Source organism: Electrophorus electricus, chromosome 20, assembly GCF_041902795.1.
Source record: "Electrophorus electricus isolate QZ-2024a chromosome 20, ASM4190279v1, whole genome shotgun sequence".
Lineage (NCBI taxonomy): Eukaryota > Metazoa > Chordata > Actinopteri > Gymnotiformes > Gymnotidae > Electrophorus > Electrophorus electricus.
In genome coordinates, this window is record NC_137516.1 from 18,150,001 (window position 1) to 18,167,500 (window position 17,500).

General features: G+C 47.1%; 1 protein-coding gene across 4 annotated transcripts in view; it reads right to left on the bottom strand.

Moving 5' to 3' along the window:
* astn1 (astrotactin 1) overlaps positions 1-17,500 on the bottom strand; it is a 194,933-nt gene that overhangs the window by 14,933 nt on the left and 162,500 nt on the right. For all 4 annotated transcript variants that reach the window (XM_027011360.3, XM_027011363.3, XM_027011361.3 and 1 more), the window contains 3 exons: positions 7,292-7,560; positions 6,466-6,599; positions 6,203-6,354 (listed from right to left, as the gene is read on the bottom strand). In XM_027011360.3, coding sequence (XP_026867161.2) covers positions 6,203-6,354; positions 6,466-6,599; positions 7,292-7,560 — 555 coding nt within the window. The remainder of the gene's footprint in view (positions 1-6,202; positions 6,355-6,465; positions 6,600-7,291; positions 7,561-17,500) is intronic.

Here is a 17,500-nt window from a genome sequence, read left to right on the forward strand (position 1 = left end):
ATAGCACTTAGCGCACGCTCGACTGAAAGGTAAAGAGTCGCCTAGCAACGAAAATAAACAAAGTTGCGTGACTATAGGCCGACCACGTGGCAAAGGCGTCTTAAGAATGCAAAGCGAAATAAAAATGTGTATGTCTGTCACACACACATATATACACATATACACATACACACACACACACACACACACACACACACACACACACACACACTCACTCACACACACACACACACACACACACACACAAAACAATACTGGCCTAACTATGCTTAAACAGAGTCATGTAGAAACAGTGCCTTCAACATGCCTTAAACTCTAGACATTAAATCTCTGACAATGGACACCTGCTTTTTACACAAATTTAACAGTTGTGATTCTCACTCCAAATTTTGTTTTTCACGGTTTCTACTTTTGAGCAAAGATTCCACTGTTAGTTAAAAATACTGATACTAAAATAGAATTATAGTACTATAAATGCATTGTTATACTATATAACAATTATATTGCCATACTATATTGATCCTAGAAAAAATCTGTAGCTAAGCTCATATCTGAATCATAAACAGATACATGAAGTCTTTCAGGATTTGGTGAATCATAACCAGATACATGAAGTCCGGATTTAGGCCTCATCACAGTACGGAAACAGCACTAATTAAAGTAATTAATGACCTGTTGTTGGCTTCTGAATAGGGTTATGGTCTCTTATATTGCTTGATCTAAGTGCAGCATTTGACACCATAGATCACAACATTTTACTAGACAGACTCAAAAATGTTGTTGAGTTTAGAGGGTATAGCCCTTTTCTGGTTTAAATCTTATCTAGCCTGTCGATACCAGTTTGTCAACATAAATGGAAGCTTTTCAGCACACAACAGGTTTAGCTATGGTGTCCCACAAGGATCTGTTCTAGGTCCTCTGCTTTTTTTTACATATATGCTGCCTCTGGGTGACATTATACGTAAACACCGTGCTGGTTTCCAAACCAGAGGACATATATCAGCATAGTACTACTGAGGAATGCATAAAGAACACTGGATGTTGAGGAACTTTCTCTCACTTAACCCTGACAAAACAGAGGTGCTTCTACTAGGCCCAGAGACAGTGAGGGCCTCCCTCTCTAATTACTTAATGAACCTCAATGGTCTCCCAATCACATCTTCTCTAACAGTTAAAGATCTTGGAGTGATTATAAATCCCAGTCTCTCATTCAAAGCTCATGTAAGTAATATTTGTAGGACCGCCTTTCAACACCTCAGGAACATTTCAGAGATTAGGAACATGCTCTCCTTATGTTTCAGAAAAGCTAGTCCATACATTTACCACTTCCAGATTGGACTACTGTAATGTCTTACTATCTGGCTGTACCTGTAAGTGCCTAAATAAACTCCAGCTAGTTCAGTGATCCAGCAGCCAGAGTTCTTACTAGAACTAGAGACTTTGATCACATCACTCCTACCTCAGCTACATTATATTGGCTCCCAGTAAAATTTCGTATTAATTATAAAATATTTCTAATGACCTACAAAACTCTGAATGGTCTTGCCCCACATTACCTTAGAGAACTCCTAGTGCATTACGATTCACCACGTCTGCTTAGATCAAAAGATGCAGGCTTTTTACGTGTACCAAGAATAAGAAAATCTACCACAGGGGGCAGAGCCTTTTCCAATAATGCTCACACACTATGGAATAACCTTCCTGTAAATGTTTGAGACTCAGACAAAGTCTCAAAATCTATACAGTCAGGCATTTTTTACTTCTTCCTATCTTAGGTAAAGGTGTAGATCTGGGGGTCCGTGGGCAACTGGGATGTAATCCGGGATGTAAACTGGGATGTTTTGATGCCGTCACTTCACCTCTCTTTTGTCACTTAACGCTTGTGTATCCACCTACCCCTAATGTCATGATGTTACTGATGTCATGATGTTACTGATGTCATGACTCCTCCCACCACCCCGTCTGATGCCCCCTGCTGTAGCCCACCACACCTCCACCCCAGACAACTACTTCTCCAATGCCCTTGACTGACATTCTCATGCAAGATGGGTTTTGGACACACACACACACACACACACCTACGAAACCAGACTAGGACTTCTAGAAAATGGAATAGGCATTAATTGTTTATTTCTTTAATGTCTGTTTTCTTTCTCCGGCTCTTCCGCGTGCTCTGTGGGGAGTTTAGCGCAAACATGTGTAACGCTGCTTGGTGACAATGACCACTGTCAAAAACGCCACAAAAATAAAGCTGAGTTTGAGTATGTTGTACAGCATTTATATTGTTGTACTATATTATTCTGTTGTGTTACTATACTCTTATTATATTGCTAATTATTAGACTATTTGTGGTCATTATTATATTATTCTTTGTCAGTTTGTGCAAAGTGCTCTTTTCTCACTCTCAAGCCAAACTCTTCGGTTGGAGGAACACTAACTATCAGTCCTGGAAGTTCGGGTTCCTTTTAGGTAAAATGGTGTGTTATCTCAGAGCCATAGAGTCTTGAGCACCAGATATTTACTGCTTGCTGGAATGCGGGAATGTGGGAATGCGGGAATTCCAGCTGAATTCCTCCAAACTACTTTCATGGTTAAAAATTCCGTGTTATCACCTGTTGGACAGGATCTTATGATCTTATATGGAATGCAGATAAATCAGAAACATGAATCTTCTGACTGCATTTGTGTTGAGGGTCAGCGGCCACGGTGAATCTAGGCCTGACACGTTGCTTCAGTTTGTCTGTGCATGTATGTGACTGCACTGTTAGTCCTGGGGAGACCTGCCTCTCTCTCAGCCATGCCTAAATGTGCAGGTGTGTGACACACACACTCACACACACACACACACACACACACTCACACTCACATATACTCACACACACACACACACACACACACTCACACACACACACACACACACACACACACACACACACTCACACACACACACACACACACATTCACACTCACATACACTCACACACACACACACTCACACACACACACACACACATTCACACTCACATACACTCACACACTCACACTCACATATACTCACACACACACACACTCACACACACACACACACACTCACACACACACACACACACACACACACACACACACACACTCACACTCACATATACTCACACACACACACACTCACATATACTCACACACACACACACACACACTCACACACACACACACACACACACACACATTCACACTCACATACACTCACACACTCACACTCACATATACTCACACACACACACACACACACACACACACACACACACACACACACCACTGGCTCACACCTTCAGCCAAGCTCACAAAACCTCTTCTCCATTCATCACATTTCACAATCCCACATTTGGGCTTGATATAACGTGATGTTCTTTTTCGCTTTCAGCAGGTCCGGCCCTTTCGCGCTCCAACTTGGATGGGGTGGCCCAAACTGGGAAGAGGAAAGCAATAAACATACCTGTAAAGTCAACAAGACAGACAGGGAAAAGGTAGAGGAAGCGTCCAGGACAGGTAAGCGCGCCAGAGGCTTTCACGCTTCAAACAGACCACAGGGAAGGCCTGCTCACTGGATTAGGGAAATGTGTTACTGACATGTTAGGAGCCAAACCTTCCACAGAGCTGCTTAAACCTTCCACAGTTACATAAACCTCCCGTAGAGTTAAACAAACCTTCCACAGAGCTGCATAAACCTTCCACAGTTACATAAACCTTCCATAGAGCTACACAAACCTTCCACAGAGCTGCTTAAACCTTTTACAGTTACATAAACCTTCCGTAGAGTTAAACAAACCTTCCACAGAGCTGCTTAAACCTTTTACAGTTACATAAACCTTCCGTAGAGTTAAACAAACCTTCCACAGAGCTGCTTAAACCTTTCACAGACCTGCTTAAACCTTCCATAGAGCTGCATAAACCTTCCACAGTTATATAAACCTTCTGTAGAGTTAAATAAACCTTCCACAGAGCTGCTTAAACCTTCCATAGAGATGCATAAACCTTCCACAGTTACATAAACCTTCAATAGAGTTACATAAACCTTCCATAGAGCTGTATAAACCTTCCATAGAGTTAAATAAACCTTCCATAAAGTTAAATAAACCTTCCACAGAGCCGCTTAAACCTTCCATAGAGTTGCATAAACCTTCCACAGTTACATAAACCTTCCATAGAGCTACATAAACCTTCCATAGAGCTGCATAAACCTTCCACAGAGATGCACAGACAGTACTATGTTAAATGGAGACATCTATTCACTCAGTCGATTTGACGATCTCATTCCAATTAGGGCATTGATGAGTCAGTAATGTTAAGGAAATAGCAGCGATGTGGCGATGAACCTTTACCACAAAGGTAAAGTCATGAAGGCAGATACGCACAGATCAATACCTCATTTTCACTTGGGTGGTTTTTTATACGTAGCTCAGCTTCCTGCAGAGCTAATTGCCTGGCAGCTCCAGCATGTCTGAGTTCACAGGGCAGTCAGAAAGTGTCTGTTGGTAAGCTTTGCATGCAACACCCCTGTCACTCATCTGAAGGTTATTTACCAGGTGAGCCCTTAATGAGTGCCACGGCCTGTACACCACCAGCCAATCAAAATGCATCTCTCCCTTTACCCTCCCTACTGTGAAGCTGGGAGCAGTATAGAAAGGAAGATGAATAGGTTACTCTGGGTTAGGATTCTTTATTCGATCCATCTGCAATTCATAATGATATTGGAAATTCTTACTGACATGAATGCTAAGTCAACATGGGCTTGAGGGCTTCTTAAGCAGCCTGACCAAAGGACCCTAGGCTCACTGGTTTGCGCACCGATGATGCTGGGAGCGACGTGGCACTGCTGTCTAGGTGACGGCATTCTATCCGCTGTCGATCAGAACAACTCCAACCAATTATGGGCTTCTGTGTTCTCTCACTTGCTAAAGAGCAGTGATGTGCAGGGTCTTCAGTCGCAATGATTAATGATTGGTTTGTTTAAGCTTACATGAGCCAATCCAACACTATCACAGTAAGTGTCACTGCATTCAGTCCTTATCAGGGCCGGGCCTTGACTTGGGCTTTCAGAAGGTGAAGACTCGGTACAAATGACATTCACACATTCACCAAGAACTAACAACACAGAATGTCGCAATAGTTACTGAGGACCCCGGCCATTTTAAGCCTGTGTGAATAGAGATTAGGACTGATTTAGGATCAGTTTGCATCTAGGATGTAGAGAGTAGACACCTTTTTTCCTTCAGTCCAGTTGGCAAATCAAAACAGGAAAGACAACGCCGGGCCAGACACTGTGATCCTAGCGGATGGAGACATCTTTGCTTGCTCTGCCTGCTTTTGGGTTCCTTTATACTTTTGAACCGCTTCTGAAAATAAGCCCCACATTCTTTCGACAGCATACTGTGTTTTGTTTTTTAATGGGAAATAATTTTACTTGTCTTGTTTCATCGTTAACAAACCGTTCTCGGTGTGATTAGGGTGATGAACACGGCCTAAACAGAACTAGAGCTTGATACTTGACATCTGAGCCGGCCGTTTCGTTTAGCCTTCAGAACGTGCGTGCTGTGTCGATGCACAAGCGCTGGTTAGCAGCGACAGATCGAACCTACGAGCTTGCCGAGTTCTGCTTCACCAATGCAATTGTCACCTCCTTTTCAGAGACACTGCACTAGGATTCTTAGCTGGCTGGCTGCCTTCCAGACACGGCTGACTGCTCCAAACCTTGGGAAACATCTGACAGACGCAGCTCTAGACTGAGATGGGTTTCAGAATGTAATGGTGCTGCCAGAACTGAGTCACAAATAGCTGTAAATAAATAAATAAATAAACCCACACAATTAAAAGTCACCAATCGGAGTTGGTGTCTGGAGTTGTAGTCTAACACCAACACTGATTAGAGCTCGACTCTGATATTCACTGATGTACAGCACAATCTAGTGGTCATAGCAAATAAATACATGGAAACATATGAAACGTTATTGTTGCCATATGTGCAGAAGCACAGAATAAAGTCTTCTGATGTTTCAGTGAATCAATACATCACTTTAGCTCTATCACGAATCGCACTGTGTCAGATCAGCGTTCTGACGAAAACTTTCACCGCGCCCTAAAGATTTAGTCATTAACTTCAGAAAAAAACGCAAAACAAAACTGTTACGATGACGTAAGCATGATTCACCTGCTTCAACCTTGGTGTGGTCCGTCCGTTCTGTTACTTTCTCCTGACTGATGAGGTAATCAACAATGCGCACTCCGATTGGTGGCTCGGTGTGGTTCCACTCCACAATGACCAATGAGCTGCTTGGCTCGTACGAGTGGGACAGCCGCAGCCTGAGCAGAGAACGCCAGTCAAATCAGCGTAAAAATCCAAACAATCAGGTGTGCCACATGTCCACAAACAGCGCAGGGAGTCGGCGCCACGCTGGCGACTGCTCGTCTTACGTGGGCCGGGGCAGGGGTGCACACGTCGGCAGGCCGTCGGCGCCGAAGGCGCTGGAGTCACAGCGGCACCAGTCGTCGATGACGTCGCCCTTCCCTGAGCACCACAGCAGACCCATCAAGGCCTCCTGCAGAGCCTGACAGAGACAGACGCAACGTGTCACCACCGCGGGAAACTCACCGCACCTGTACCGCACCTGTACCGCACCTCTCCCACCTCGGCATGTACTCAAATGGCCTGGCCTGCCACGGGAGGTACAGTGCCACCGGAACTCTTAGGAGGCCCTTGAGGGATGTCGCTCAGGTTTGAATGACAGAATAACGGAATTACAGGCATACAAGGTTCAAACAGGGACTCATATGGTAGAGATTCAAACAGGGACTCATATGGTAGAGATTCAAACAAGGACTCATATGGTAGAGAGTCAAACAGGGACTCATATGGTAGAGATTCAAACAGGGACTCATATGGTAGAGAGTCAAACAGGGACTCATATGGTAGAGATTCAAACAGGGACTCATATGGTAGACAGTCAAACAAGGACTCATATGGTAGACAGTCAAACAGGGACTCATATGGTAGAGATTCAAACAGGGACTCATATGATAGAGATTCAAACAAGGACTCATATGGTAGACAGTCAAACAGGGACTCATATGGTAGAGATTCAAACAGGGACTCATATGGTAGTGAATCAAACATTTATATTAAGCCAGATCAGTGGTCATAGCAAATAAGTGCCAAAGAGTTATTCTGAGACTACATGACCTCAGCCTGAAGTGCTCCATGAAAACATACCCCTCAAGGTGCCTTCGCCCCTTCACCCACCTGGTAGGTCTCGTTGTTGTTGATGAGCTCGTAAATGGGCGTGGCCTTGGTCACCTGGAGAAGCACAGGCTCTGCAGGCCGCGGGGGCCCAGGGCTCATGTGGCAGAGGTGGCAGGCCAGCGGGCACTGACCCTGGGAGCTGCAGTCCATACGCACCCCTGCTGCCATGCGCTTGGCCCCCGAGTCCAGCAGGCTGGCCACGTAGGCGGGGTAGGTCAGCGTGCGCGCCTCCTTGTCCCGCTCCTCAGACTCGTCCGACGGAGAGTTACCTGCGGCGGAAGGGTGGGAGGTCAGCAGGTAGTAGACACGTGTCACGGCAGCTCACTGACAGCTGCTCACGATACAGTCTGGCCCTCACTGCACTGAGTAGAATATTCGCAGCATCAAGACTCACAGAACAAGATTTCTCTCCATTTTTCCTCTCCCTGACAGAAGCTTCAAAAAGCAGGCAGCTAACTTTGCTGATGCTTTTATCCAAATTGCATCTGAGTACAACTTGAGGGTGTTGCTCAGGGGCCCAACAGTGGCACCCTGGCAGTGGCAGGACTTGAACCGGCAACCTTCTGATTACTAGTCCAGTACCTTAACCACTTTCAAAATCCACCAATCCTTTATACCAAATTACCTTAGTAAACAATAACAATTAAAAAGAAAGGCGTGTCTGTACATCCACTGTGAACAGAGTGAACAGAACGCACTGCCACGCACTGTTGGATCAAGCCATCAAGTGTCCAGAAAAGTTTAGTCTCTGTCTAAGGAAACGGGTGGGAGAGAGAGAAACCACCCTGCTGCAATTCCCCAAATGTTGCACTTCATAAATGTAGCAGAGTTAATACAAGTCCCTTATCCCTCTGCTGAGAGAGAGAGAGAGAGAGAGAGAGAGAGAGAGAGGGAGAGAGAGAGAGAGAGAATACCACCTCCACTGACGTCCTGTGCAAAATCCTCCTTCCGACAAGACATTTTTAATTAAACGTGGGTTAATTCGCTGGGTTCAAAGCCGGATCTGTTTGGTTATTCATTGTCTGTGTGCCCTGCATGACGGAAGCAGCCCTGATTCACGGCGTGAGCTGGCAATGTGTGAACAAGCTTTAGCAACAGTGGGCATCGCCAGAGGAGAGATAGGGACAGAGAAAGCAGGTGGAGGAGATGGAGGTAAGACATGGAGGATGAGGGTGGGGTGCTAGGGATGGGGGTGGACTCAGGAGAGGGGAGCGTGGAGAGTGAGGTTGGGCAGAGGACTCCATGCTGCACTGGTGGCATGTCCAGGCGTGTCCAGGGGGAGTCTGTGCGGGGACGGAACCCACCCCCGCTGTGAGGGGACGCTAATGCCCAGTGTGAGGACCCTGATGTGGGCGTGGCCCTGATAGAAAGGGCAGTTGTGTGCGGAGGGACACGTGGACAGTGTCCTGCACAGGGGACGCGCCCCAGAGCTAAAGGCGTTGTGACGGAGACCGTCACTCTCTGAAGAGGAGGAAGGTTAAACGTGTGCTCCAGCTGCTACACCACAGACCTGCTCTTTGGTCCGGTGCTCGGAGCTCACGTTTACCTCCCGTCAGTCTCGGGTACAAGTCCTGGGCGTGGTGGCTGCCTCCAACCTTCATCACACTGCCCTATGTTTTTGGAAAGAGCGCCAAGCTCCACGATTTGCACCATCTTGTCACAGCCTGAAGGGGACGACTAGCAGGATCCCACCCCTGTTCGGCTGGTCCGTACAATATTCATTTGTTCTTTTCTACCCGGTTCGACTTTTAATAATAACATATAACTCTCCTGCCAATGAAGCTTTGCTGGTCTGAAACTGAGAGAGAGAGAGAGAGAGAGAGAGAGAGAGAGAGAGAGAGAGAGAGAGAAAGAGAGAGAGAAAGACAGACAGACAAGCACCCCAGGGTGTGCCAATTTGCTTTGACATGTTTGCTCTGCAGCTGGGCTTTATGATTGCTAGAAAACACGCAGAAGCCATTGAAGGACACATTAAAGGAGAGAAGTGAAGGCAAAGGGGCCTTTGGATTAGCCTCACATTTGCATGAGAAAGCGCGTCAAATCTGAAGTTTAACGCTCCTCTCAGTGGCGAGGGAGCCTTTGATATCCGGGAGCCGTTTGAGGGATTTTCCACGTGCTGCTTGCCAATTATCAGATGCCGCAGAGTAGCCGAACTGCGAATTCTCTGCACTGCTAATCTCAAGGCCCGTCTACGGGCGCGGAGCGGCAGTTCTCCCGGCGGACACTAGATGGTGCTGTAGGTCTGCGGGGACAAATGAACTAGTTTGGACGGATGCCCAAATAAATCTTCTTACTCCGGCGGAGCAGATTGGAAAAGCGCAATCACGTGATTGGGTAAGAGGATAACGAACGTGGGTTTCCCTTTCATACATTTACAAAGTAGGCGATATAGAATTAAGCACTGGGGAGTTGGAATAACGAGGACGCACTAGGCGTATTCAACGAGAAACGGTCCCGTAAGAGGTTTACCGAGGATTCCGATCAATACAATCTGCGTACGTACAACGGAGGAGTCACGGGAGCGTGAGTTGCGCCGCGCCGACGCGTCCGGTCGGGAAGTTCATCTGAGCACTCACGCAAACCCCCAGGAAAGGCAGACAGCCCCTGATGCGTAATGCGAGCGATTCCACCTCCGTACGGTCTATGGCCAAACACAGCAACGCTTGTCCCGGAGGACTGATCCCCGTTCCCGGGCTGCAGGCAGCACGGGTGTGCGCGCGGCTCTTTGCTGCAGACACACAGCATGTGTTATGCTTGTTCGGTAAAACCATGCTTTCCAGCAGCTGCAGGACTCCAGGCTTCACCGAGTGGGCCGAGATAAAGAGCCGGAAGGTGTCGGAGTTGTTTATTTCCCTGGACTGGGTCATCTCGCCTGGCCTGTGCAGTGCCTCGTCTCGATCTTTGTACGTTGGATTGGTCCTACCGCTCTGAGAGCGCGGCCCTGCCCTGCCCTGCCCTGTTAGTCGGGCACCTCTGCCTCCTAGTAACATGGGCAGAGAGCAGCTGTCGTCATTTACCTCTGCGATTGGGCCTGCCTACCCACACAACCAGGTGTGGGGGTGAAACAACTCGCCCGGTCAGCGTGGCATGGTGTGGCTGCTGCTCACCCCTGCTACACCCTGCCCTACACCCCAAGGCAGAGGACACACCCAGCACTCAACATTATCAACAAACCTAGTAGTTAAGAAAACAGGAGATGAAATTTGGTGGGGGTTAGAGGTTTGGAGTTAGTATTAGGGCTAAGGATTAAAAGATAGAAGTTAGGGTTAGGGGTTAGGGTTAAGGATTAGGGGTTAGAGGTTAGGGTTGGGGTTAGGGGTTAGGGTTAAGGATTAGGGGTTAGAGGTTAGGTTTAGGGGTTAGGGTTAAGGATTAGGGGTTAGAGGTTAGGGGTTAAGGATTATGGGTTAGGGGTTAGGGTTAAGGATTAGGGGTTAGGGTTAGGGGTTAGGGTTAAGGATTAGGGGTTAGGGTTAAGGATTAGGGGTTAGGGTTAAGGATTAGGGGTTAGAGGTTAGGTTTAGGGGTTAGGGTTAAGGATTAGGGGTTAGAGGTTGGGGTTAGGGGTTAAGGTTAAGGATTATGGGTTAGGGGTTAGGGTTAAGGATTAGGGGTTAGAGGTTAGGGTTAAGGATTAGGGGTTAGGGTTAAGGATTAGGGGTTAGAGGTTAGGGCACATCCTCACATACTGCTGCTCCTCACACTGGGACTGTTTTTACAACTAAATGATTTCGTTGTCTCAAAAATGAATTTCAGCACTGAGAGTAAAGTACAGCTACATCTCCTATCTGCTTTCGGGAGGTTTTCATCATTAAAAAGAAAGGAAAGACTAAGGGGAAAGAGAGTAAAACAAAGACAGATAACTGAGGTTCGCTTGCTAGCTAAGCGGTCCAGCCGAAACAGCTCTCTCCTCACACACTGATTGCATCACGCCGCGTCTGAGAGCTTCTATATTTACTGTATGAATTTCATAACAATATTGACACAGTATGAAGGCGGAGACTTTATTTGATCAGAAGGCGGTAAAACCCCAAACAGCCCAGAATCGACTCTGCGACCTGAAACCTTGTTTTTTCACAAATGGGTCGCGGTTGTTTTCATCTCAGAATGATGAAACGCAACACATATTGACCTGGGACAGTACGAAGGCTTTAGAAGTGTCTCTGGAAGCCAGGGCACAGTACTATATTCGGGCCTCGGGCCGTCACATAGGCGCCAGGCTGCGACGTTTCTGGTTGCCTCTGGGGAAACCCCTCGATGGGCTATTCTAGGGTTTGGAAAGGTTGTGCTAAAAATCTAAACGCCATGGAACCACTGGCGTGTTTGTGATTGTAAGTTTAATTTGACAGCGTGCTGCTCTGTGAGTTAGACTTGTGTGTAGCACTAAACGCTGAACTCCGAGGGGAAGCATCTCCTCACGTGCAGTATGAATCAGGCAGGTATGACTCGCCCCTGGTTCTGTTCCCTTCATCGTGAGCCGGTGCCATAGCAACAGTGTAATAATTAAATGGTTGTCACAGCCAGGGAGTTACCGCACTGACCAGCTGCCGTATTCCCGTGGTGAGCAGCTGGCCTGTCTGTCATGGCCAGATTACACAGAACTGTTCCACCCTGGACCGACCCGCACGCTCAGCCTGGAAGCTGCGCCTCCGCTACGGGATGGTGGGATTTCTACAGGGTGTGGTTAAGAGATGTGGAAGGCAGAGTCGGAACGCCACGCCAGACATTCTTCTGAAATTCACGGGTGATGGATTGCTTGTGGGGAGAAATGCATCATTGTTTTAGGGTGTGATAAGGTTCGATTGGACCGGCTCTCTTGGAAGGAGAAAGAAACAGCCCCGGACATTTTGACATGGCACTTCTCAGGAGCAGAACACCTGGAAGCCACACACACCTTGGACTGGTGCATGCTGTCATGCACACTCAGTATTTAAAGTGGTAAGGCTGGCTGTGGGCAGGTCTGTGGGCAGGTCTGGGGGTAGGTCTGTGGGTAGGTCTGTGGGCAGGTCTGTGGGCATGTCTGGGGGTAGGTCTGGGGTAGGGTAATCTACATGTCTGTTGTCCGTAATGGAGCAACTACACTGACATTTCCCTCTGATGTTTGAGCGGAATGAAATTAGACTAATCCAGATTAAAAATCAATCCCTCACTTCCAGATTTCCTGAGTGGCCACTTTCATGTCAACTGACCAACTATAAACACAAGTGTCTTGCAATTCATGATTCAAATTGACAGTAATGTCTGGACCTCCACGGCCAAACAACATTACATGCATATTACATACATGGAGACACACACACACACACACACACACAGGAGATAAAGGAGTCTGCAATCCTCCCACAGCACAGCAGAGAGCAGCGTTACTCAAATATTTGTGTGTGTGTGTGTGTGCGCTTATGGCATGTGGTGACAGACCTCCCTGGTGTCCGGTTGAAAGATTAATTATAAGAAGGGAAGTCAGTGAGGTCCACTTGTTCCTGACCTCCAAAATGAGTAATCGGGGCCAAGCATGGACTGCTCCATCAGGTCCCTGTCTGCAGACCCAATTCTGTCACCAGCACGCACACACACACACACACACACACACACACACACACACACGCACGAGAGCCCAGCTCATTCTTTTCCCCTCTCCAGTGCTCCTCGCGCGGTCCAGTTTTAGAACTCTCGTGTTCCATCCGTTCTCACGAGCTGCTAGCAAGCTCGGCCCGTAGGTGCTGAGGTTCAGGTACTCCCGACAACATGAGCTGTACAGATACGCTGCTTCTCACCACGCTTCCCTTTGACCCGCGATTTTTTCCCCTGACTAGCGCATAATGGAAAACTTCACCGTGTCAGAAGAGTGGGGAGGGGAAAAAAAGTCTTTTAAAACCGCAAAAGAGAAAAATGAATGGAATGTTTTCCCACCAGTCAGCAATAGTTCCACAGCGCCAGGACACTAATGACCTCTCTCATATATTATAAATATGCCAGGATCACGTTTCTGAGAGCATGACTTACCAAGGCCACAGATGCAGGCTGCATGGCTCACCGAGTCACTGCAGCCCAGGTAATTAAGATGATAAAAATGTATTCCCTGTAATTACCAGGTGACTTGTGAGCACTCCGGTAAGCCTAGGGGGAAAAAAAACCTGCCACAAAGCAGATTAATATGCGTCGTCACAAAGTTGGACGCAGGGCATTCTTCCACGGCGGAGGAAGCGTACCCCTTCACGGAACGGCGGAATAAAACACAAACTACAGGGAGGGAGATTACAGATGGGTCAGGTGACGGCTCAGTGCGCCTGAAGCAAGCGAACAGGACAAATGGGCTGTGTTATTGCGCTCTAATTGTCATTACGGTTCTTCGCGTACCTCGGCTGTCATGTACGAACCCAGCGAGGATTCAGATTTTGGGCGAGCAGAATCTAAAATAGCAGCATTTGTGAATCCCGATCTATCAAAGCTTCCGTCAGGTCTGATGGTGAGGTAACCTAGGGGAGGTGTTTCCAAAACTGTATTTGAGTGTAGTCTGTAGGGTTACTGGTTTGTGGAAAACTGCTCAAAGTAAGACAAAGTTGGCCCCGTTCTAACAGGGATACAGGTGTGCAGGTCTACAATGGGATCTTACTACATTGCTCGCAATTAAAATGCAGTTTTTGGGAGTTTGAGTGAGAAAAAAACAGGTGGAGAGTGTGCAGCATATTAAACTCACAACATACTGTGTGTGCAGGAAGTGAGCGGGTATTAAACTCACAACATACTGTGTGTGCAGGAAGTGGGCGGGTATTAAACTCACAACATACTGTGTGCAGGAAGTGGGCGGGTATTAAACTCACAACATACTGTGTGTGCAGGAAGTGGGCGGGTATTAAACTCACAACATACTGTGTGTGCAGGAAGTGGGCGGGTATTAAACTCACAACATACTGTGTGTGCAGGAAGTGGGCGGGTATTAAACGCACAACATACTGTGTGTGCAGGAAGTGGGCGGGTATTAAACTCACAACCTACTGTGTGTGCAGGAAGTGGGCGGGTATTAAACTCAGAACATACTGTGTGCAGGAAGTGGGCGGGTATTAAACTCACAACCTACTGTGTGTGCAGGAAGTGGGCGGGTATTAAACTCACAACCTACTGTGTGTGCAGGAAGTGGGCGGGTATTAAACTCACAACCTACTGTGTGTGCAGGAAGTGGGCGGGTATTAAACTCAGAACCTAATATGCTGTGAGATGTTTGCTGGAGTACTTGTGTGTGATCCAGAACCCAAGCACTTCCAACATGCGCTCACTAAAGAGGTTGATCTTGAGGTGTTTTCTCCATGCAGTGCATTTTTCTGCATTTCCGGTGAAGACGTTAGAGGTCTTACAGACCACTGCTGGGATCAGCATGTACATTGAGAAAATGCTTTATTGTGCTTATGTAAATGTGGACCATTCATAGGTGTTACTAAGCATGTCAATAATATAATCTGTTTATGCCAAGGACCAAAACACAACAGTTATGATACTATTATAGTCGGAGGGGCGTATTTCATTTAAATGACATCTAGCAGGGACTGGTGTAAATTACACTATAAATCACAGTCTGCCATCTACTACAACCGGTTTCTTTCCGAGTTTTAGAGTTCAGCTGAGTCCAAAGCGCTGGCTGCGTAGTTTTCCTACCTGGTCGTAGGGATCGTGGGAGGACGTATTCAGGGGACAAAGGAAGCAAGAAGGTTTGTGGAAACATCCAGGAGAGCAGGACATCCAGGAGAGCAGGACATTTCAGCAGGACAAGAACATGTGGTGATATTTCAGGGTAAGGAAGCATCCCCAGAAAGACACAAACGTCCCCTCACAGGACACATCTGTTACTTTAGGGTACTTCATTACTCCTTGTCAATCACCAGAAATTGATGATCCAAGTATCATTGATCACTGTATCAGTTAAATGATAATAAGGTGAGCTTTGGCTGTCACAGTTAATTATCTTCATCTGGCCTGTGTTATGTACTATGACAGTTTGTCTTCTGTTTAAGAGCATTGATCTTGTGCCGACTCATGCGTTACGATCTTTGAAGTCAACAGCTGTGGTGTTTGGGCCTCACTGTGATCCAAGATAAGGCATTAAAATGTAAAACATGTACAATCAGATCCTCACCTGATATCAGACACCCAGATCATCACCTGATATGACAATCAGATCCTCACCTGATATCAGACACCCAGATCAGCACCTGATATGACAATCAGATCCTCACCTGATATCAGACACCCAGATCATCACCTGATATGACAATCAGATCCTCACCTGATATCAGACACCCAGATCATCACCTGATATCAGACACCCAGATCATCACCTGATATGACAATCAGATCCTCACCTGATATCAGACACCCAGATCATCACCTGATATCAGACACCCAGATCATCACCTGATATGACAACATGATCCTCACCTGATATCACACACCCTTATCCTCACCTGATATCATATAACCAAATCCTCACCTGATATCAGACACCTTTATCCTTAACTGATATCAGACAATCTGATACTCACCTCACCTGATACCACTCACTCACCTGTTCCTAATGGATCCTGTCTAACTGACAGCTTCATTTGTTTAGGAAATAATACTTTTTTGGTTTGTTTAAATTGTTTTAAATCTTCAATTACAGCTGCATCCACACGCCACAAACAACTGTATCTTAGTGCTCAAACACTCCGTGCGGACTCTGTGAGGTTTCTAACGTAGTGGAGATGAAGGAAGGTTGACACTGGGAGAAATCGCTTACAAAAGGACCGAATTTTTCCCACCATTTGGCTTCATTCTCTCCTAATCCAGTACAGCCCAGTCGTGGACCCGTTAATCAGACGTCTCGTGTCCCGCATTCAGGCCTGTGTGAGTTCAGAGGGAAAACAGGACACCCCATGAATTCCAGATGAGATTTTAAGAGCCAAGTCGATTTGAAGAGGCAATCAATCCACGGCACACGTCAGCGACTTCAGCGCCTGATACTGATGTCTCGCGCACAGACACCAAAAGCTTGTTCTGGTCTCTTTCTGCTAAATCATCATCGTTTGTCTGGGATGCATCCGGCGGTGTCCTGCCGGAACCGCTGTCCGTTTGCAGCCACCTTCCATCATGCCCTGCATCGTGGGTGTGTGGAGGTAGACCGCCACTGTCTCTCGGTGCGCCAAACTGGACAGATCTTCTCCATTATGCATCTTCCTACTCCTCCCAAAACCTCCTGGAGGTAATATTTGTCCCCGGGAGTCAAGGGTCATCAGCGTGGACACAGAAGGTCTGATAAGAACCTTAACAAAGTCCAGCACCCATACAGCAGTACCCACCCAACTCCACCCCACCCCCACGCGTCACCGTGGGGAGTTATATCGTAACGTCCTCGCTGGTCTATCACATCCCTACTAAATCACGCCTGGCTCCGAGTCGCTTAGCAGAACTCCGGGTGACGGTGGCAGGGAGAAACGACTCTCCCATGGACAAATATTCCTTTTACAATAAGTACAGAGTCTTAACAGCAGTCCATGCCATGGTTTACAGCCTTTCATTAAATCGGAATTGTTTTTTTTTTTCTTCCACACATAGGATTTAACCCATTAGCTTGTGTCTAGCACTAAATCACTTTCTATTAGAGCCAGAGACATTCCGACTGGTAAAGTCTCCGTGGGCATGTGACGGCAGGCTGAACTGATCATGGAATTCACCGCACTTTTCTTTGATGTTTTTGGGAAGCACAGAAGAGGAAAACAGAAGCTAATAAATATTTGCCTTGCCTTTGGATACAGCAGAGACTCTTTCAGCCGCCATTCTCCGGCACTCCGAAGCCTCTTAACCACAAACGGATTTCCGGTAAAAGAGCAGCATCCCGTCTGGAAAGAAACGCTCCGATCTGCTGACTCGTGTGAGATGAGTGGAACCAGGTAGCCAGGGTGCCAAATGAAAACAGGAAGTGCTTGCCTCCTGTCACGGCTCACGCGCGGAGCTCCTTCCCCCGTGATGTGTTCTTCGTGGTGATAGATCACAGGTGGTCAGTACGGCTGTGGAATCGCTTCTGCGGGGTTAACGGTGTCCGGATCCACCTGTCTCCGGCACCTGTGTCCGGAGGTAAACAAATCCGGATGTTCTAAGCCCAAAGGAGTGAGCACACCTGGATTTCAGTGCGTCCATGTACAGACAAAGATACGATGGACATCGTTTAACTGTAGTGTG